This window comes from Camelus ferus, chromosome 7 (assembly GCF_009834535.1).
Source record: "Camelus ferus isolate YT-003-E chromosome 7, BCGSAC_Cfer_1.0, whole genome shotgun sequence".
NCBI classification, from domain to species: domain Eukaryota; kingdom Metazoa; phylum Chordata; class Mammalia; order Artiodactyla; family Camelidae; genus Camelus; species Camelus ferus.
In genome coordinates this window covers 15,676,966-15,697,504 of record NC_045702.1, presented here as the reverse complement: position 1 = coordinate 15,697,504, position 20,539 = coordinate 15,676,966, and the positions used below count along the sequence as shown (strand labels likewise).

Below are 20,539 nucleotides of genomic sequence, written 5' to 3'. Positions count from 1 at the left end.
AAGGTCTACAAATCAGAACCAGCCGGAGGACGAGGCACACAGGCAGCATGTGACCCTGGGAGGGTTTCAAATGCAAAGCTTCTGTGTCCTTGGGGATGCATTACTCTCCCAGCACTGACAACATGCGTGTGGTATTGCCAACTGAGGAAGCTCACCTGAGCTTCGGTGTCCAGTGTTTTATGCGGTGTCACTATGTAGATGTGGTTGATCCAAGTGCAGTCCAGGTGGCTGCCCTCAACCTCCAGCTCGCTCCCCTCCCTGCAGATCGGGTTGGAGTGATAGCAAGTGGCTCAGAGCCTCATCTCAAAACACCTGGTTGGTCTTTCTGGCGAGGCCAGCTCCCTCGTAAACTGTCACGTGCCCACCATGGTCACTTCATTAGCAAGAAGTATGAGGTGTGGTCCCAGGGGTGGACCATAAGTACCAGACATTTCTTTCACTTGGGAAATGCCAGGGGTTTAGAGGTCACCTCTTGGGAGCCAGGACAAAGCCAGACTTCTCTTTGGCTGAGATTAACCCTTCACTACACACTCCTCTACTCACTCTCTCCACCTCCGCCCAGTGAGTCCCTCCTCACTGTTTTCACTGATGAACGGGAGGGTATTGAATTTAGTCTTTTCACCATAGCATCCGACTACAACTCCCCGGGACCACAGCCCCCATTTCTTCCTGGATATCCCTCCAGCCTCCACGTCCTGGACTGCAGTCCGGTGACTCCTCCTGATTCTTTGACTTTTCCTTTCCATCATCTTTTTTTTTTTTTTTTAATTTCTTATCTCTGAATTAAGATGTTTCCCAAGGCGCTTCTTTTCATGATGTCCCCTTGCCAGTCTTCTCGGTCCTCTTAACTCCCACGCCCACTCCTCCCACAGGTGTGGTCCCAGGTGTCCATTTCCAGCCCAGACTTCTCCTCTGAGCCTGTCCTGCCTCTACTGCTGTGTGCCGAGAGATGATGCTGGAATGGCCTGCAATGCAACACGCAGATCAGCTATTCCCTTTCTCCAATTTATCTGTTCCTGTCAATGCCATTCTTTCATCTATTTGGACTCAGGGACCTCAGTGCCCTGTATGACCCTGACCTCTGCTGGGTGGGGGACCCTCCTCTGTGCTCCCACAGCACCCCTGCATTCTTGATCACTGTGCTGTTGTGCACTGACTGTCTGTTTGCATCTTTTCCCTACTGGATGGCGAGCTGTTTGAGGGCAGGGGTGGTGCCAGTCAAATTCTTTCCCCCATAACATCAGAGTGCATGAAGGAAAAGAATGGATGCATGGATGTTTCTTTTCCTCTGTACCTGGGTTACTAACCTAATCAACAGGTTGGCTTTTTTGGCTTTTAGGCTATCCTTTCCCTGATCCATTTTGCTACCAGATTAATCTTCCCCCCAGTATTTCTTTATCCCCCCACCACTTTCTATTAAGGTACTTTTTATGCTTTCTCATGACACCGGTTGTCGCCTCCATTCTGCACGTGCTTGCCTTTCCAGCAGCATCCGTAGCTGAGTCTCCCCTCACCTCAGCAAGCTCCCAGTTTCAGCTGGATGGTTTTTCTCCCAAACTTGCCTTCATGCAGTTCCCAACCACTGTCTGTTCCTTACCTGGAGTCATGTTCTTTACCAGGAATGATCTGGCTTCTTTTCCCTCCCCGTCCTTCAGGCTCAGCACAGCTCTCACCTGCTGGGACGCCTCCCCGACACCAACCAGTCTCTCTTCTGCTTTGAGCTTTTTTCAGCCACTTCTGGGAAATGTTACTGCACACATACAATGTCCTACTTGGGGCTGCTCATTCTCTTTCTACAAGTAGATTAATACTTATTTCCCCCTCGTTCAACTGGAAATGTCTTAACAGCAGAGCCCAGGCCTCATTCATCTGGGTATCACTTGTGATACGTTCATGTAGGAAGTACTTAATGAAATAGAATTAAAAATTCTCTCTTTCAGTTCAACTTTGGAGACGTCTTTGTGCATCAGGCCATCCACACGATCGAGTACTGCCTGGGCTGCATTTCAAACACAGCGTCCTACCTCCGGCTCTGGGCCCTCAGCCTGGCGCATGCACGTGAGTGGGCCGCCCAGCAGGGTCACGAGACAGTGTCCCTTTGGAAACAGACGCAGTGTACTTGTGGGTGATAGTGCCTTCCCTGGCTCACTTCTGGTGTGCTTGCTGGAAAAGCGGCTCTCCTTTCTTAGCAGAATTGACTTTTTTCCAGTAGGTCTGGCTTCCTATCGCTGGAATGCTTACCCTCTGTATCAGCTTCCTTTTGCTGCTGTAACAAACTACCACAAACTTAAAACACTGTGAAATTGACTGCCTTACAGTTCTGGAGGCCAGAAGTCCTGAAAACAAGGTGTTGGCAAGACTGTTTTCCCCAGAAGCTCTAGGGGAGAATCTACTTCCTTGCCTTTTCTAGTTTCCACAGGCTGCTTGCATGCCTCGGTAAAGATTCAAGCCCCAAGACTGACTTAAGTCTGGAATCCTGACTCACCGACCTGCTGTGTAAAACCCTTCTTGATTTCTGCCTGCTTCTCTAGTCTTGTCTCTTGGTATTTTCTTTAGTGTCCCACTGGTTCCCCCCACCCCCACTTCATATGCTGTGGCCGCAAAGAGCTGCGTCAAGGCTCCTGGAGGTGCCAGGCTGTCTGAGCCCCGCTGTGTGTCTGCCCCACAGGCTCCCTTGTGGGTAATAGTCTTCCCTTCTTTAACTCCCTCCCCACCCGATGTCTCATTCCTCCCTCAGAGCTCAGCTCGGATGTCACCTCCCCTGGTCGTCTTCCTCCCTGATCCCCAGTCTGGAAGGTGCCCTTCCCTGGGGTTCCGGAGGTGCCCCTGTTCTAGCACTAATTGTAATTTTGTCTCATTAGCCTGTCTCCCTGTTAGACTGTGAGCTCTTGAAAGGCAAGGACCCTGACGTTTATCTCTGCAGTGCTCAGCACTGAGCCTAATGCCAAGAACAGAGAAGCCAGGCCAACGTGTGCGCTAAATGGATAGAAGCCACAGCAGTGGAGGGGAGCCTGACTGCTGCTCTACAGCAGAAAAGCCAGTGCTCGGAGTTAGTTTGGTTCTTGACCACTCTGGCTGCGTTGGTTTCCTTGCACCACCTCCTGTAATGATGGCATCTCCCTGGGGCAGAAAGAAAGGGGGAGAGAGAGGGCTCTCTGGTATCTCTTCTTATAAGGGCACTAGTCCCATCATGAGGACCCCACCCGGGTGGCCGCATCTAACCCAAATCACCTCTTAAAGGCCCCATCTCCCAAGTACCATCACTTGGGGGTTAGGGCTTTAATGTGAATTTGAGGGCTGAGGGAGAGACAAACATTCAGTGCCTGTCAAGTCATATTACGTGCATTCTTTTGTGTTTTGCTTCTTTGGCGTAACTTAATGTTACTCAGGTTTATTCATGTTGCTGCCAGTATCTAGGCGGCTCACTTTCATTGGTGAATAGTGTGCCACCATACACAGTGTCCCCTTGAAGGAAACTCCTCCACGGTGAACAAAGCTGCCTGTAGACAGTCTCGCGCAGGTACCCGGGGCACACATGCCTGCACTCCCCACCTGGGGCTGGAGTTTCTGAATTACAGGGTGTGTGGGTCCAGGATTACAGTGTAAGAACAATCCTCATTTGCCAGATAGACTGCGTGCTTGAGACTGTTCCTCTTGCCCCTTGCAGAACTGTCCGAGGTGCTCTGGACCATGGTGATGAACATCGGCCTTTGCGTGCGAGGCTGGGGAGGACTTGCTGGGGTCTTCGTCATTTTTGCTGTGTTTGCTGTCCTGACGGTAGCCATCCTTCTGATCATGGAGGGCCTCTCCGCCTTCCTGCACGCCCTGCGGCTGCACTGGTAAGGACGGTTGTACCTGGGAGCTCTCGGTGTGCTCCAGGGAAGGAGGGTGGGCTGTAGGGCCAGCCAGCTGGGTTCAAGTTCTGACCTGTTGTGTGACATTAGCAACTCATGTGCCTTTTTGGAACCTTAGCGTAGTCACCTGTTGGTGTACCGTGAGATGACGTCATATCCGTATACGTGTATGCACGTGCACTGGCTGCCCTGCAGGGCACGTTAGCTCCCATTCATGCCTTCTCTTTTGAATGTTCATTTGTTATTATAATCGGCTTCAAAATAAGGGAAACCCCCGAGTGTTGGTAAGATGACAGACCTGAAAGGCTCACAGAGCGCAGGCTGAGCGGATCTGGGATGTCTGGCCCCTGCTGCTGAGTGCAGGAGTTATACCAACAGAACAGGCTACTAAACTCTGGGAAAGCAGAAGCAGAAGGAGGGTACCCACCAGGACGAAGACGCTCACGGGAGGCCCTTGACATTCACAGACACACCCGGAGACCGTCGGCCATCCCTGGGCTTACGGTTGTGAGAACATTTGTTTAGGCTTCTGTTTCTCTCCCAAGTCACGTTTCAGCTGAGAGTTCTGAGTGCACGAGCCCGCTGAGGCATCGGTGCTTCCGTGCGCGCTGGACCTCCCAGGCCTTCTTTAGCTTCACTGATGCTGCCCACCTCCCTCCAGGGCCCCTCGTCATACAGAAAAGTTTTCGCATTTCACGTGTTCAGTGGAGAGAACCCCAATGCTCCCGTCTGAGGCTATGACATCATTTCTCCCCATGTCATTAAAGAAATGAACTGTCCAACATCATAAAACCTAAACAATCACACGTGGTATCTGTTATGCAAGTTGTAAAGTTGTAAGTCAAGGCTTTGGTTGTTCTGTAATGATGTAAGCCCTGCAGTTTAAGGCCAGGATGGAAACAGAAAACCACAGATAACCTAGTGACTCCGCTCCTGACACAGCCCTGGCCAGTGAGGGCTTCCCTGCTGGGGGGCTGGGGCGTGTTATGCTGTGGCCTGAGGCCACTAGCAGAGGTCTGGAGGGGGTGGGAAAGGTGTCAGATGGAGGCAAGAGAAAGATATTTTTTTAAGAAAAGCCTCAGAGGATTCCCCAGGCACCTGCCTTCCACACTGGGTACTTGATTTTACAGACTCTCTGCTTCTCCCCTCCAGCTGCCGGCTTCTAGTTTATGTGTTCCATCCCCCTTCTCCTTGCCCCCAACAACAGGGTGGAGTTCCAGAACAAGTTCTACATCGGGGCTGGCTACAAGTTTTCTCCATTCTCCTTTAAACAAATCCTGGAGGGGACAGGCGAGGAGTAGCTGCCAGCTCGGCGGCTGCGGCCGCCTCCTCCTCCGAGCACCTCCTGCACCAGCCTCTGCGCCAGTGAAAGGGGTTCGGTCTCGTCTTTAACGTCAGCCCACGCACGCCGTCAATGGGATGATTGTTCTCGGCTAACCGGAGGCAGGAAGCCATGTGTAATTTATCTCTCAGCCGTGGGATTTGATATGACTTAACCATGTCATAGAGGAACCATGTAGGCAAGTCATGTCAATCTCACGGGGGGCCTTAATTGTTGAACACTGAAATGATTGAGAAATGGGGAGGGCGGAGCGCTGAACTGCTGGTTTCTTGCAATAGTTTAAGTATTATTTTTAAGAAAATAAACTCCATTAGGGCCATTCACGTTTTCTGTAAGATGTCTTTATTCAGCAGTATTCTGTAAAATTCCGTGTTGGTAATTGTAGGTCAAAGCTGAACAATAGGGCTACCTAAACTAATCCTAGAGAAAGATTATGTTTGTTTTATTCTTTGATTTCCTCCTTCCTCAAACAGCTTTTCTTCCCCCTTGTCTGGGGCTAAGCGTTACAGGATTAGGAACTTTCTCATGAATTTTCACTCCAGGTGAGGAAGAACAGGTAATATTCTTGGCCCCAGCATGGCTCTCAGAATTGTTCAATCCTGTGGAATGAAGCGTAACCAGATGACATCAGCATCTTTTTTGTTTACTCTCAACGCACATTGTGCTAGAGTCCCTGGAGAAGGAGACTTGTAGAGTTGGGCACATTCTGGAAAATGGCTTGCTGGAAAGGAGACTGCTGGACGGTCTGCCCCAACACTCTCTGATCAGTTTGGCCCCAAAGTCATTTCTCAGGCACCGAGATTGGCAGACTCCCAAGAGCCAGGCATAGAATAAGATGTGTTCCGTCGACTGTCCATCTGAATGACCTTTATCCAGGTTAACCGCCATCTTTATGAAACTATGTTCACACTGGTGTAGTGCCTTGCAGTTGAGGAAGTATTGTCACGTAGTATCTGGCTCTTAATAGGATTCCAGAAGATCTGATCAAATTCAAAATCACCTTTTGGACAGCTCTCTAATTTTTTAAGCTCCCACCCGCCCCTCTGTGTAGTGGGATTGACTGGTGCTCATGGAAATGTCATTGCTCAAACCCAGGGAAGCATCCATGTCACCTTCTATGTCAGCGTCATGACTTGTCCAGCACCATTTAAGGCACAATTAGGTGCTCAACAGGTATTCATTTAATGGTTAAAACAGGTTGAACCCAAGAGTGATCGCTGGAGCCGGAAGTGGTGCATCTGAGTTCCAAGTCTGATGCTCTATCACATGTGCCCTCAGGCAGGAAATGGAGCTATTCCCATCCTTGCCGAAGTGAGAATAGTGGTCTCCACCCCTCTGGATTGTGGGAGGGGGTCAGAGAGCACCGGGCATGGACGGGGTACTTGGCCAAAGATACCGATCAAAGGAAAGAACAGACGAAAGCAGTAGGTAATGGTGGTTGTAAGTCCGTAAATGCCCATGCCGCCAAGGTCCCTGGGCAGTTTCAAGGTCCTCAGCTCACCACTGCCCTTCTCAGTGGTTATCTAAACCTGTGCTTGGCTTAGATGGATCACAGCCTTTTGCCCTTTGAGTCTAAACAGTGATGGCTGGGAGAAAAGGCTCTAATGAGCAAGGCTGCCCTCTGCCCCTGGAGTAGATCCCTACTCTTTCAGAAATCCCTGGCCCTCCTGAGAACAGCATGGTAGTTTCCTCCAAGGTTTGGCAGCCTCGTTCTGTCTCAACGAGAGATGTAATTTCCCCTTTAAAAAGGGATCGGGTGAAGGGCTGCTGAGAAGAGGGTGTGACCTGGATGTCACTCACTCGCCCAGGATGCAGGGTTGTTTCTTGAAGAATCTTGTTCACAGAACTGAGCCAAAAAAGGAGGAGAAGACCTTGGAGCCAGCCTTCTTGGGAAGGTAAGTCCAGAAGTCCCCAAGAGGCCATCAGTGGTCCAACTTCTGTATGAGACGTGGCTGCAGTAAGGGGGAGCGAAACAGCCCGAGACTGGAAAGCTTTCCAGGAAGTACACAGAGGTAAGAAACTCTGACGGTCAACATAGATCTGGATCTTTTGTTTTGTTTTGTTTTTTGGTCTGGGGGTGGGGGGCTTTGACCATTAGTGCTTGGCAGAGTACAGATGGAGTATAAAAATTTTGCTCTGATGATATTGCAAAACAAATTACATCACACAGACAGAAGTTTAGTTTTAAAAAGCTCTATAGGGGCCCAATTATTCCTGGCTAAAAAAATTAAGTGTAGCAAAATGCAATAGAGCACAATGTCCATCAGTCCCTTAGATTTTGTTTTAATGAAGCTTGAAGTTCATCTGAGCCCTGTGTTCCACAGTAAATCCCCAACCTGTCAGGTCTGTGAAAGCAGGCACTGCGTTACCTGCGTATTGTAGTCTCTAAGGAATGCTAGTGAGAGGTATGGAGCGTCCTTCGCCATGTTAGTCCCATTTTCTGGAATTGGTCTGACTGATTATCCAACTGCCAGGCATCCACCCTTCCCTCCGTCTGTCCGTCCATCCATCCATCCATCCATCCATCCTCTTCCTTGGTTATAAGGGACTTAGATTGACTCAGGGAGCCAAGAACAGAAGGTGCCAACTTAGCTTTTCCAACATTCAGTTTCAAAGTTGAGATTGCAAGCTCTGTCTCTCAGTAACATTCCTCATATCCATCTCCGAAACATTTTGTCCCCTTTATGGAAACTTTTTTAATGAAATGTTCGGCTGAAACTCAAGGAAACAGTGAGAGTACTTTCCCTATCTGTTAACTGCGAGTTAGTGTTTGAGTGTTTGGCCCCTGCCGCCACCCCACATGCCCCCATCAGAGGAACCCTGTTGTTGAAGACCCCGTATAACCTACTGGAGCAGGAATGAGAACTTTTTCTGTTGCAGGTAGGTTGCACATTTGTTTTTTTCATCTCTTGGCAACCTCCCCTGACACTGGGAACCCCTCTGACCATCTTCAAGGGCTGGGTGTTAGAAAGACTGATGTTACAATTGGCGAAACAGAACAGCCTTGTTCTTCTAAGTGAAGTCAGAGTGAGTCACACGTGACTGCCAGCCCTTTTCTCAACCAGCACCTCCCCCTACATCATTCCACGTCAGGAAGGTTTTCCTTTCTATACGATACGCATATTTTACAATTTAAGGCAATGTAGAATATGAATCTTTTTAGTGAAATTTATTCATCGTGTTGTGCCTTTTATAAGTATAAGGTGACTGGGTGGAATGGGTATCGGTGTAAGACACCTGGCTGGAAAGGTTTTTTTGGTCTTATTTTCCAGTAGGTATGTGGCCCATGTGAGGATTTCCTAATGCCACTTACGATTACCCTTGAAATATAATCAATCTATTTTAGAAAACAGGTAACCCCACCCCTATTTGGGTGGTTTTTCATTTGAGCCCAAGGTATTCTAATGTTAGCAGAATATTAGCAATAAATGTCTTTGGGGAGATATGCATTTGATAACTCCATAGATACTTAAAAACTGAGTGTATTTGGTTTGTGATGATGGTGAAATTTTAGAAATGTAATTGATGCCTTTGTTCAGAGATGAGAAACAGCACTGCCACGAGTGCATATGCTGCAGTGGGCACTGCGCCATGTTATTACAAGCATCATCTCATTTAATCTGCATCACACACTTCAGAGAAGGAACTTTATCAGTTAAGAGTTGCACACACCTGGCTAGTCCAAGTGCAGTGGTGTTAACAATGATCACAGTCAGTGACAAATTTCTTTGTTTCTTCTCCCACTCCTTCACTTGACTAGCCTCAAGAAAAAGAAAAAAAGCACATAAACAAGACAGAGCTTTATTTTTTTCCCATGGAAAATATGTCTGGAGGTAAACAGTTCAAGGCTGTAGGAGAGCTCCATATCATTGTCACCAGGTCGCAGGCTCTTTCCGGCATATGCAGTGCCAGACTTAGCCCAGAGTTTCTGTGGTTCCACCTTCACATTTCTATCACCACCCAAGACGGCTGCTGAAGTGCCAGCCATCACATCCCCATGATCTGGGGGAGGAGACAGAGAGGCAACAACCTCCACCTGTATCTCAGTGGCCACCCCATCAGCAAGGTACCAGGGAAGGCTTGTTATTGGGAAGGCTGCAAGCTATTTCCCCTGCAAGTATTTTTATTTTCAGGTGAGGAAACAGAATCTCTGTCTCAATCTCTCCAAGGCTACTGACTTCCCTTCTTTTCTCCCTCCCTTCCTTCCTCCTTCTTCCCTCCTTGTCACCTCTAATTCCTCTTTCCTCCTCCCTTGCTTCCTTCTCGCCCTTTCTTCATTCCTCCCCTGCTCTTACCCCCTTCACCCCTCCTTTTCTTTCCTCCTCTCCCCTTCCCTCCTTCCTTCTCTCGCTCTTCTTTCTTCCTTTCCCCCTTTCCATTTCCTCTTTCCTTCCTATGTTTGTTAATTTAGTAGGTATAGGATAATATCTAAAGATTTTTTATTACTAAACTTTGTCAGTTATTACAGAAGAGGAATGATTTTCCAGTTTGGTTTGTAATTTATATACCCTCTTGTGAATTGCCTGTTCTTATAATGTGCCCATTAATCCATTAGGATCTTAATGTTTTTTCTTGTAATTTGTGGTTTATATATACTATAGACATTTACTGCATATACAATGGCTTTTCTTGTTCTTTTCATTTTTGAAATAACGTGAAAATACACAGAACATAAAATTTTCATTGTAGCAATTTTAAAGTGAACAGTTCAGTGGCATTTAGTTGCACAGTGTTGTGCAACCGCCACCACCAGCAAACGGGCCCTTCTGTGCCAGGCCACCTTGTGGACTTGTGGCCACGCAATAATTTGATTGTCTCTGGGTCCCTGCCCACCCTGACCCAGTAGGTCAAGGCCGTCAGCAGAGGGCAGGTGGGGCGCGTGTCCTACCTGGGACAGCGGCTCAGGGAGCCCTGTGAGTGACACGTCAACTGCACCCCTTTATTGGTTCTTTTCTTCCAGAAAGAATTTTCACGGTAACAGAAATAGCCTTTCTAAAAATTCAAATAATGCAGAAAAGTATAAAGAAAAAAAGAAAAACCCATTCAAAATTCTACCTGCCAGCTAATTCTTTCCTCACCTGCTTCTCTTGGCCGAAACCTCCTCGTCCTTCAGGACCTGCCTCCGCGGGTCTCGGGGCTCGGCGGAGCAGCACTTCCCTTCCGTGGCCAGAGCCGCATCTGCTCACCCTGGGACCAACTGTTTCCGCCTGAATACGTCCCTTTGCTCCCCGTCAGACTGTGCGTGCTTTGGGAGCTGGAACCCTTTTCATTGTATTTTATTACCTGATACATAGTGGTGCTCTACAAATATTTGTCAAAAGACCTCACGCGGTTTCAGACCTCTCTCCTGAAGTTTCTATGTGGGTGCAGTATTTACATGCAATTTTATGAATTGGGATCCCTATATACATACATTAGGTACATACATATTGGAAAATGCTTTTCAACACCAAACAGCCTTTGACTTAAGAGCTTATTTTAAATGGTATTCTGTTACAGGAAAATATAATTTTTTTAGCCACTTCTTTCCTGGTGGGCATTCAGGTTTTACCCAATTTTTTTGTTGTTGCTGTTGTTAAAACATCAGTGTGATGACCGTCCGTATACCTTTATTTTCATTCACATTTCTGACTCGCTCATTAGGATGAATCCTAGGAGTGAAATTGTTTAGTCAGCATTCTTTCATCTTTGCCTAACTGCCTTCTGGAAGGGATGTAGCCATGTCCCCTCCGACCAATAGTCTGAGTGCCTATTTTTCATACGCTGGGTATAATCAATCTTTAAGGTTTTTACAAATATGATAGAAGAAAATAACTCATTTTAATTTCTTAAACTTTTTGATTGAAGTATAGTTGATTTACAAGGTTGTATTAGTTTCTGGTGTACAGCATAGTGATTCAGTTATACACATATATTCTTTTTCATTACAGGTTACTACAAGCCATTGAATATAGTTCCCTGCGCTATACAGTAGGACCTTGTTGTTTGTCTATTCTGTACATAGTAGTTTTTATCTACCAATCCCAAACTCCCAATTTATCCCTCCCTCCTCTCTTCCCTCACTGGTAACCGTATTTGTTTTCTATGTCTGTGAGTCTCTTTCTGTTTTGCAAATAAGTTCATTTGTATCATTTTTTTAGATTCCATATATAAGTGATAGCATAGAATATGTGCTCTTTGTCTGACTTACTTCACTCAGTATGATAATCTCTAGGTCCATCCATGTTGCTGCAAAAGGCATTATTTCATTCCTTCTCATGGCTGAGTAGTAATCCATTGTACATATATACCACAGCTCCTTTATCCAGTCATCTGTCAATGGACATTTAGGTTGCTTCTGTGTCTTGGCTATTGTAAATAGTGCTGCTATGAACATTGGGGTGCATGTTATCTTTTTGAACCACAGTTTTCTCCAGATACATGCCCAGGAGTGGGACTGCTGGATCATATAACTCATTTTAATTTGAAGGCATGGTTCTCTTCATATTATGGAGACCAAATAATATGTCTCGTCTTCAATCAAGACGCATATGAAATTGCAAATGTGAGTCTCCCTTTCTGCGATCAGCTTTGATTCAAGAGAGATGGTGAAGCAATTGTCTCAGACCTAACACCTTTTGCCAGGCCCTCTGTGAGGAGTCACTTTTCTTTGCTGATACGAGGAGGGACGTATGTAGGCTGTTTATGCCCCGCAGAGCTACCTCATCTGTTAAAACACACACATCAAAGTAAAACTTATCTACTCAATATTAAGTGGCAGATTTCCTGGGTTCCTTTTCTTGCCACTCAATACTTTAGCAAGAAGACTGGCTGGAGATCGTTTTTACGCCCCTAAAACATAAGCCTTTATCATTGTTAAAATTCTAACACATGTTTAGATTGTTCAAGAGGCCATAGAACTTGAATGGTAGACGAAACTAAGTGTTGGCTGAAGATTGCATTTACTGTTAAGCATTTCAGTTGTAACTGAACTTAAGATGAGCTTACTGGGAGTTTTAAAAATTATTTTCCCACCAAGCTAAATTGTTTTATTCTCTAATACCATAAATGGCTAGAATCACTTTTGGTTTTTAAGTCTGCTGCCATGATTTTCATGACTATTCTTTAGGGGGAAAAAATGATATGGTCCACAGACAGTGAAACTCACCATTTTAGAGTGTATAATTCAGTGATTTTTAGTATAGTCACAAGGTTGTGCAATCATCACCATCATCTAATTCTCACTGAATGATTTCATTTTCATATTTTGATTAAGTTAAATCTGTGTTAGTAGTTCATCCTCTCATCTAGAAATGTGGTATTCAGACATAGCCAATTTTTAATGTGTACTGAATGTCTTTAAAAATCAAATAAAGGTGATTTTTTGGGTGATTATTTTTAAAGTTACCAGATAAAGAATACCCCTCCAAAGGTATTTGAACAACATCTGGGAAGGGAGCAGTCGACGCTTCTAGAGCAGTCTGTCTTCGTGACTTTCAGGCTCTCAGATGGGCTGAGAGACCAATTATTTTTATTTTTTCCACTCTGTGAAAATAACAGTTCTTTGTACTTTTCACGGTCTCCCTTGGGAAAGAGGATTTCATGGACTTATTTCTGAGCGTTATTGATTTCTCTCCCATCTGGGAATATTTGTGTCTCTGTGACAGCATTTTAAGAAAACAAATAATATCAGCTTTACAGTAGAGTTGTTTTATGTGTATCTGTGGTGTCTCCAGCCAGAATTAAAAACTCCTTAGGGCCGGGAACATGTCGGACCTTCCTCCGGACTCTCCCCAGGGAGCCCACACAGCAGGATACAGAGCTGACACTTGACAGAGCTACACGACCTTGAAGGGCTGCCCTACAGCTGCTCCGGGCTGTTTGTTCTGGGGAAAGGGGAGCTTCGAGTTCTGATTCTGCTACTTACTACTGGTCTGACGCTGGAAACGTTACTTAAGAATCTCACAACCTCGTTTTTTGAACTATTTGTTTTGAAAAACATTACACATTTTCAAAAGCTGCAGATCGTAAAATAAACCCCAATGTACCCACCACCCTTCTTCAATAATTCTCACTAGAGGGCCACTCTTTTTCATCTAGACACTCAACTCCTTCTTCTGCATCCTATTCCCACCCCCACCGTTGAATTATTTTAAAGCAAATCCCAACCATCGAATGTCATCTGCAACTATTTCATTACGTGTCTCTAAAACGTAAGGGTTTTTTTCTAGGGCAGCCATCATACCATTGTCACACCTTAAGGTGTCACCAGTGATTCCTTAATATCATCCAGCTTCCAAATGTGTTTACATGTCCCTGATTTCTGTCATCTTTTTCTCAGCTCATTCTCTTTATTCTTCTTGTTGTTTTACACTTGGTTTCTTTTAATGAAGATCCAAACAATCAACTCATTTATTTGGTTAGTTAGTGTCTTTTCTTTTAATTCATAGGTTCTCCTCTCTCTCTTTCTTTCTTTCTTTCTTTCTTTTTTTTTTCTTTGCCATTTATTTATTGAAGAAGCTCGGTCATTAACCTGTAGAACTTCTCACATTCTGGATTTTTCTTCTTGCATCCACATGGTGTAGTTTAATGTGTTTCTTCATTCCCTGTATAAACTGGTAGGCAGAGCTAGAGGCTTGATCAGACTCACGTTCAGTTTCTCTTTAAGAGAATATGTCACAGGTGAGGGTGTATACCTCCTAGGGCGTCTCATCAGGAGCCATGTCACATCTGATCGTCTCTCTTTCAGGGGCGTAAGGAACATTGTCAGTGTGTTCAGGCATCAATCTCATCCATGTCTGAGAAAAGTTCTCCAGCAGCCTTTCACCTAGTAGTTAATCAGGCGCTGATGATCGTTGCCTGGATCCATTATTTTGTTAGAAGTTGCAAAATCACGATAATGTAATTCCATCCTTCTTTCTGCATGTATTAGCTGAAATTAAAGAATACTTTTCTTTCAGCAGCTGTTTGGTTGCCCTGAAATACAGAAAATCTGTTCAAGAAAGGCAAGAGATTCCCTAGTTTTCAGAATAATGAGTTGGTTTCTTAGTATTCTCTAAAAATGATCAATGAGATTTTCATTTTAGTCATCCTGTAAACAATGGATTTTGGTATTTTTGATGGGTTTCAATTCTTGTCAGTCATTCTTCTTCGTATATCTATAAAACACATAATGAATTCATACTGATATTTCCAATTCAAAATTAGGACAGCAACTTTTTACATAACTTCTTTATCTTTGTATTTTTTTCTCTTGCACTGAAAATCTTGGTTCCTAATAATAGTAACATAATTGCTTTATCCTACAATTTGTATTAGTATCAAAATAGTGATGCCAGCATTATTACTAACAATACAATTACTGAGAACAGATGAGGGTTTCTGTTTCTCCCACTAAGGATATAGAGTTAAATTACTGTGTCATACAGCCATTTGAAAAAAAAAATCACTAACTTCAGCTTTCTTTGTTTTATTTTCCTTTTGATTTTTAGGATTAAGATTTTTTTTTTTTTAGGATTAAATACCAAAAAAAGGGGAAATGAAAAGAAGTGCTTCATGGATTTCTGTTAGAATTAAATGAAAATCATGTGCGAGAAAACCCCTTATAACATACGGTGACCCTGTAAACCGCAGGATCTGTGGAGCTGTAGATAAAGCACTGGCTACTGTGATTATTTTCTGAGAAAAGCCCATCTTCACTCCCAGGCAGAGGACGTGAGGGGTTGAATTGTCACTAGTCACCAGGGCTCAGTCCTCTCATTTGGCCGTTCAGCCTCTCCATGATTTAACATCTCCATGTTTCACGTTCCTCATAAGTAAAATAGTGATAAATTATCATACCTACTTCACCGATTTTTTTGTGAAGATTAAGGGAGAATACGTGCTCAATCTTCTTTCTTTCCTTCTTCCCTCCCGCTTCCAGCAGGTAAGCTGTGTGGGGAATTTGACCCACTTGGAAGATGGCAGCCAAGCGGACAGAGCCGGTCACCATCATCAGCCTTCGGGAGTTGAGCCTGGGGACCCCAGAGCCGCAGCCAAAGGGTAAGAGGAGCATAGAAATCTCTGGTCCTCAAGCTGTTTAATTCCCACCTCTCGTGTATTTACTATTTTTATAATAATGAATTGGTCTTCCAACGTCCTCCAGGGTAAGCAATAATCCACACACATTCCCTTCCCAGAGGCTGTTCCTTTCACTCTGCCTTTTCTTGTTAGAGCCAAAGACATTCACCGTGGAAGATGCTGTGGAGACCATCGGGTTCGGGCGTTTCCACGTTGCCCTGTTTCTGATCATGGGCAGCACGGGGGTGAGTGCTCCTTGGAGATCGCCTGCCTCTCCACAGCTCATTCACTGTTGGGCACATAGAGGCTTCCCGACCTCCAATCAGGGAGAGGGATGTGAGAGGAAGCAGGAACTCTTGAGGGGTGGGGTGAATAATCCAAAAATAATTTTCTTCCACCTTTGGCAGGTGTTTGGTTATGAGCAAATGAGTATCTGTGTTCTATGTTCTGGGAATTCAATACCCTTGTTTTTTTTTTTTTAAGTTGAACTTGAGACACTGGGAAGAGAGGAGAAGACTGTGGTAGCCTTTTAAGTCACATTAGACACGCGGTTCTCAAACATTTTGTGCGTAAGAATCACCTGGACACCTGTTGTGATTACAGAGTCCCAGCTCCTCTAAGCAGCACTGATGAGGGTTTTTTATTTACCATCTGCTGTTCTGAGGAAGGAGGGGCAACAGCTCAGTCCCAGGGCTCTCACAGTGGGACGAACCACAAAACCACTGCTTTTGCAGGTGGAGTGAGAGTAGGTTAAGAGCCCCCTGTGTATGATGGTAGCAATAATGAGACAGAATGAAAAATCTGAGACGACAGTGGTTTAGGGTCAGAGATAATGACAGCTAAGGAGACCACAAGTAACCGCTAGAGAGCCCTGACCCTCACTGCTCAGCTGAATGGTTTAAGAAGAAGAGTGAGGCGAGCTGGAGGTGGCATATGACAAGTTCTGATGCGTCTCACAAAAGCCTTGCACTGTTGGGGTGCAGTCGAGTATAGAAAGAAAGGCAAGACTCGTCCTAGTCCTAATACAGTGTAGAACATTCCTTTATAAAGTAAGGTCTCACTTAGGCTCTACATTTTTCATCTTCCATATTTCAAGGAACAAGTAGGTATAAACAGCTAGGATTTTATCATCAACTCTCCTTTACTTTCAGCCAGAACATCTCCACTTCTTTTTTGCATATTTGATTCCTAGTATGTTTCATTTTATGGTCTCAGTGGTTTAAATGGTGTTAGAAACTCTCTGCATCCTTCACCTTCAAGTATGTTGGGAAGCCTGTCTTTTTTTTTTTTTTTTTTCCTATAATAGCCCTCTGACAAGTGAAAAGAAAACATAGATGTGCTTTGCCCGCCAAATCAACCAAAGCACCCATGTAAAGGTAGTACATCCCTGTTAGTTATCACCTGTATTAGAAAGACAGTGCCACTGTACCCCTTTCCAAAGGACAATTGCCATCTCTATCTTGGTGACCTCTAGGTATCTGTCTCTAGACCCACATCCATGGAGACTGTATGCCTGTCACACATTTACATTTGATGTTGTTGCAAAATGGCTTCTCATCTTTAAGCATTTAACAGGTTGCTTTAATTCTTCCCAGTCCACCAGTTAGGAAGGGCTGTTTACCAGGCCTCTCCCTCCCTCCCCCATACACACACACAACTGAAGAGAGGACCGTTTATTTGGTTGTCATAACCAAACCCCTCCTCTGGTTTCAGGATGGGCTGCTTGGTGGACCAGGTCTTCTCATCAGTGTAGTGGTGTTGACAGTGATGGGTTTGACGCCTCCTGGCCACAGCCTGTTCAGGCTCTTGCTCAGAGGTGGCTGGAGTGGTAGTTGGATTTCTATGCCTCATGTATCTGGGGTGTGTAATAGAATCACCACAGCATAGCAGACTCAGCCATGACTAGGACTTTTGGGTCCTGGACTTCTTGAAGATCTTCTAAGATCTTCTCTGACTGTGCTGCTTCTCCAAGCCCGCCCCTCTAGCTTCTGGCTGGTCCTTCCCCCTAAGGATAGTATATCAGAGTGGGGCTGGGCCTTATCCCTGACTGGCTTATTTCCTCCTAAGACCCTTTAGAGGAGTGAAGCCCGGATGAATATTAATAGACCTAACTGCTCTTTATTACTTTAATTACTTTAATAATTCAAACAGTCTTCTGAGATCATCATGCTATCTCTTACTCATGATGATTTTTGGACTAAAACAAGCCAGGTATTTTGACTGTAATACTCTGCAAGGGGAGACAAGCCATTATGATATACCTCAAATTCCCACAGATTAGCTAACATTAGCCACGCCTTTTTAATCCCAGACCTTCAAGGTATACAAACACGACTAGTACCATGATCAATAACCTGCACAAATATCCTATTGTTATCCACAGAATGTATCCCAAACAAATTCATCTTTCCCCCCTTTAATTTCCCCTTTCCCCTCCTGATCCATGCCCTTTGGTCTCAGTCAATGACATCATTGTTCACCTCTTCCTCCAGCGCACAAAGCCTCAGAACCATCTTTGAATCCTCCTTGTTCATTATCCTGAACTTGAATTTCTATCATCTGTCTCTATCTATTCTTTCAATTCTTTTCTAGCATCTACTGCTTCCTTTCTCTGGGAGGTAAACTCATCCTGTAATGAATTGCAAGATACAGACAGAGGATGACATTTCCTTCTATGGAAAGTTTGAATATGTAGTAGCACATCTTACACTAATTTTGCTGAGTAGACACTCTTTCCTGATGACGAACTCATATTGTTTTGTACTTGTTGCTTGTTTTCTAGCTTTCATAAGTCTTGTCTTCCCATCCCAGCTTCTTGAAATCAGGGGCTCTTTCAAGGACCCATTTGCAAGGAGTCTGCCCTGAAATCTTGACGATGATGTGTATGAAACAGCAATGCTGGTTGACGTGGATGCTGGTGGTTGACTAGGTTCACCTGCCCGCTAAGTGACTGGCCCCCACACGACACCCTCATAGTGTTAAATGCCAAAACACGGATCAGCGTCATCATGAGGGAACACGTGTCGTAAATCTTGAGGGATGCGCTCAGATTGTTCAAACCACAAATTGTTTACATCCATGAAAGCCAAAGTTCTTCTAGACTTCTTTATCCGACTGGCAGTGCTGAGTGGGTATTTAACAGGTACTCCTTCAGTGGGGGAGGGTAAGTGGAGGTTATGACTAGGAGGATGACGACAGGCAGGTGTGGGAAGAAGTGAGGACAACCTAGCACTTCGACGCGGTGTTTTCCCTCCTTCTTTCAGGTTGCCGAGGCCATGGAGATCATGTTGATAGCGGTCGTGTCTCCTGTCATCCGCTGTGAATGGCAGCTGGAGAACTGGCAGGTGGCCCTAGTGACCACGGTGAGTGCCTGCTTCCTGTGCTGAGAATGAACCGAGGACCCGGGGCTCCTGCTCCCCTTCCCCGTCCCTGCAGGGCTGAGCACCACAGGATCCCTCACTGCTCGGTGTGCTGGCTTCCTAAGCTCATGGGTTTGCAGGCCCAAACTAGCATTTGAGTCCTTCCTCCCATTTCTCTTCTCCAGGAAGCATAACCTTGAATTGCTTATTTTCTAGACCCTGGCAAGAACTCAGAAGAGAGAAATGCAAATCAGAGAAAGTGACGCTTAGCTGTAGGTTCGTTATGGTTCACGTCAGGTCACTAACAGGCTTCTCAGTTGGGCCACAGTGACCTAACTTGTCACCCAATCACCCTCAATGAGTTGTACACGTTACGCCTTAAATTTTTCTCAAAGATCATTATGAATAAATAGCTTTATGAATTGGACACTAAGTTTGGCTACAAAGTGGGTTTAAGGATATTACCCATTATTTTTTCAAGAGGTATTTATTAAGCACCAATTAATCGCCAGCAGACCCTGTGTGTGTGTGTGTGTGTGTGTTTATGTGTGTGTTCACGTGTATATTGGGAGAAGCACAAACAGTTCCATGTTGCTTTAATAGAAGTGAGGGAGAGGGAGCAAGGGAGACCAGGTGGCAGAGACAGTGGGGCAGGAGGCAGAAGCATCTTGGAGTCTGTGCATTGGACTCCGTTTTGGAGACCACTATAGGCCACTGTGCCCCAGCCTGGGGCAAAGTACACAGGCCCTCCAAGCAAAAAGTCGTTGGCACAAATACGTATGACAGAATTTCAAATTATCGTTTTGTGTAACAAAAATCAATTTTACCTGAACACCTCACTGACTTCATAGTCATTATGTGAATGACTCATTAAATGAACATTAAAGTACACCTTCTACCATGCAGAGCTCTGCTAAATCTTTTTTTTTTTTTTTTTTTTTTTAATTTTGAAAGAGGCTCTTCATGCTTAGAAACATTGGAGGCCAGGCCAGCATGTGGATGACAGGGGAGCTGTTGAAGGGCGTTAAGGGCATGCTCAGTTTCCAAGAACCCAGAGGAGCAGGCTTAGAGGCTGGAATAAGTTAGGAGGCTGTGGGGTGGCGAAGAGCAGAGTGTGTGAAGGTGGGAAGGAGTTTGGAAGTGTTTAGGAGGTAACATCAACTGAGGTGCTCACATCAGCCGAGGAGTCAAAGAAACACAGGGTGAGGAAGGAAGTGCTGATTTACTCGGGCGCTGAAGCCAGTTTTCATGAAGGCAAGACTTAATACAGAGAGATCCCTTGAGCCAGGTGCCACTCCTCACTGAAAGAGGGGAACGTCTGGGAGGTAGGTAGATGGTGACGAGTAAAGGAGAGGGTGACAGAGTCAGATGGCAGAGGCCTTGGAGGAGGGTCAGGCTGTGCGAGAGAGTAAGACCCCAGCACTCCCACCCCGCTGGGGGATGTGGGCAGGGAGCAGCCCCTGCTGCAGAAGGCTGTGGGGGAAGGGGTGCCCCGACCCTCTCACCTACTGCCTTAACCAAATTTCACCTGGGAGTTCTCACCCGTATTGGGTACCAGGAAAAACTCCCCCTCATCCGAGGCACTGATCTGTGTTCTCCTCCGAGATGATGTATATTATACCTCCACTTGTGTTATTTTCTGTCTTGGAGGCCAGGAAGTTTAGAGCCTGAGTTTATGCCCCATCATGGCAGCAAATATATAAATCTGCCTTAATTCTCTTAGCTCTGTTCCCTTCTTTAAAGTTCTGTGAATTTTGTCGCACTTGTTCCTTTTTTTTTTTTTTTTTAAGTTTTTCCTAATACTTTTAGAAGAGAGAGAAGGTATAGATAAAAATGACTAAAGACCTTATCTGGGCTTGCGGTTAAGTGACTCAGCTGGTTTTTGTTTTCATCTACGTATAAAATACGTACAGTTTTGAAAGCACGTCTTGTCCATCCTTGTGCCT

The 20,539-nt window shown here is 45.2% G+C and overlaps 2 protein-coding genes across 16 annotated transcripts in view; both read left to right on the top strand.

Moving 5' to 3' along the window:
* The window catches only part of ATP6V0A4 (ATPase H+ transporting V0 subunit a4), a 70,164-nt gene extending 64,645 nt beyond the window's left edge, over nt 1–5,519 (top strand). For all 8 annotated transcript variants that reach the window (XM_014559894.2, XM_032483441.1, XM_032483442.1 and 5 more), the window contains 3 exons: nt 1,941–2,058; nt 3,668–3,839; nt 5,062–5,519. In XM_014559894.2, the coding sequence (XP_014415380.1) occupies nt 1,941–2,058; nt 3,668–3,839; nt 5,062–5,155 (384 nt within the window). In that variant the 3' untranslated portion in view covers nt 5,156–5,519. The remainder of the gene's footprint in view (nt 1–1,940; nt 2,059–3,667; nt 3,840–5,061) is intronic.
* A 129-nt stretch (nt 5,520–5,648) lies between these two features.
* The window catches only part of SVOPL (SVOP like), a 65,653-nt gene continuing 50,762 nt past the window's right edge, over nt 5,649–20,539 (top strand). For 4 of the 8 annotated variants that reach the window (XR_004321288.1, XR_004321287.1, XM_032483443.1 and 1 more), the window contains exons 1-4: nt 5,649–7,208; nt 15,098–15,216; nt 15,388–15,479; nt 18,498–18,596. Coding sequence is in view for 5 of the 8 variants with exons in the window: in XM_032483443.1 (XP_032339334.1) it covers nt 15,135–15,216; nt 15,388–15,479; nt 18,498–18,596 (273 nt within the window). In the remaining 3 variants the exon portion in view is untranslated. Of the gene's footprint in view, nt 7,209–11,591; nt 11,741–15,097; nt 15,217–15,387; nt 15,480–18,016; nt 18,377–18,497; nt 18,597–20,539 lie in introns of those variants that run through there. The other 4 variants (XM_032483444.1, XM_014559851.2, XM_032483447.1 and 1 more) reach the window with 4 other exon arrangements.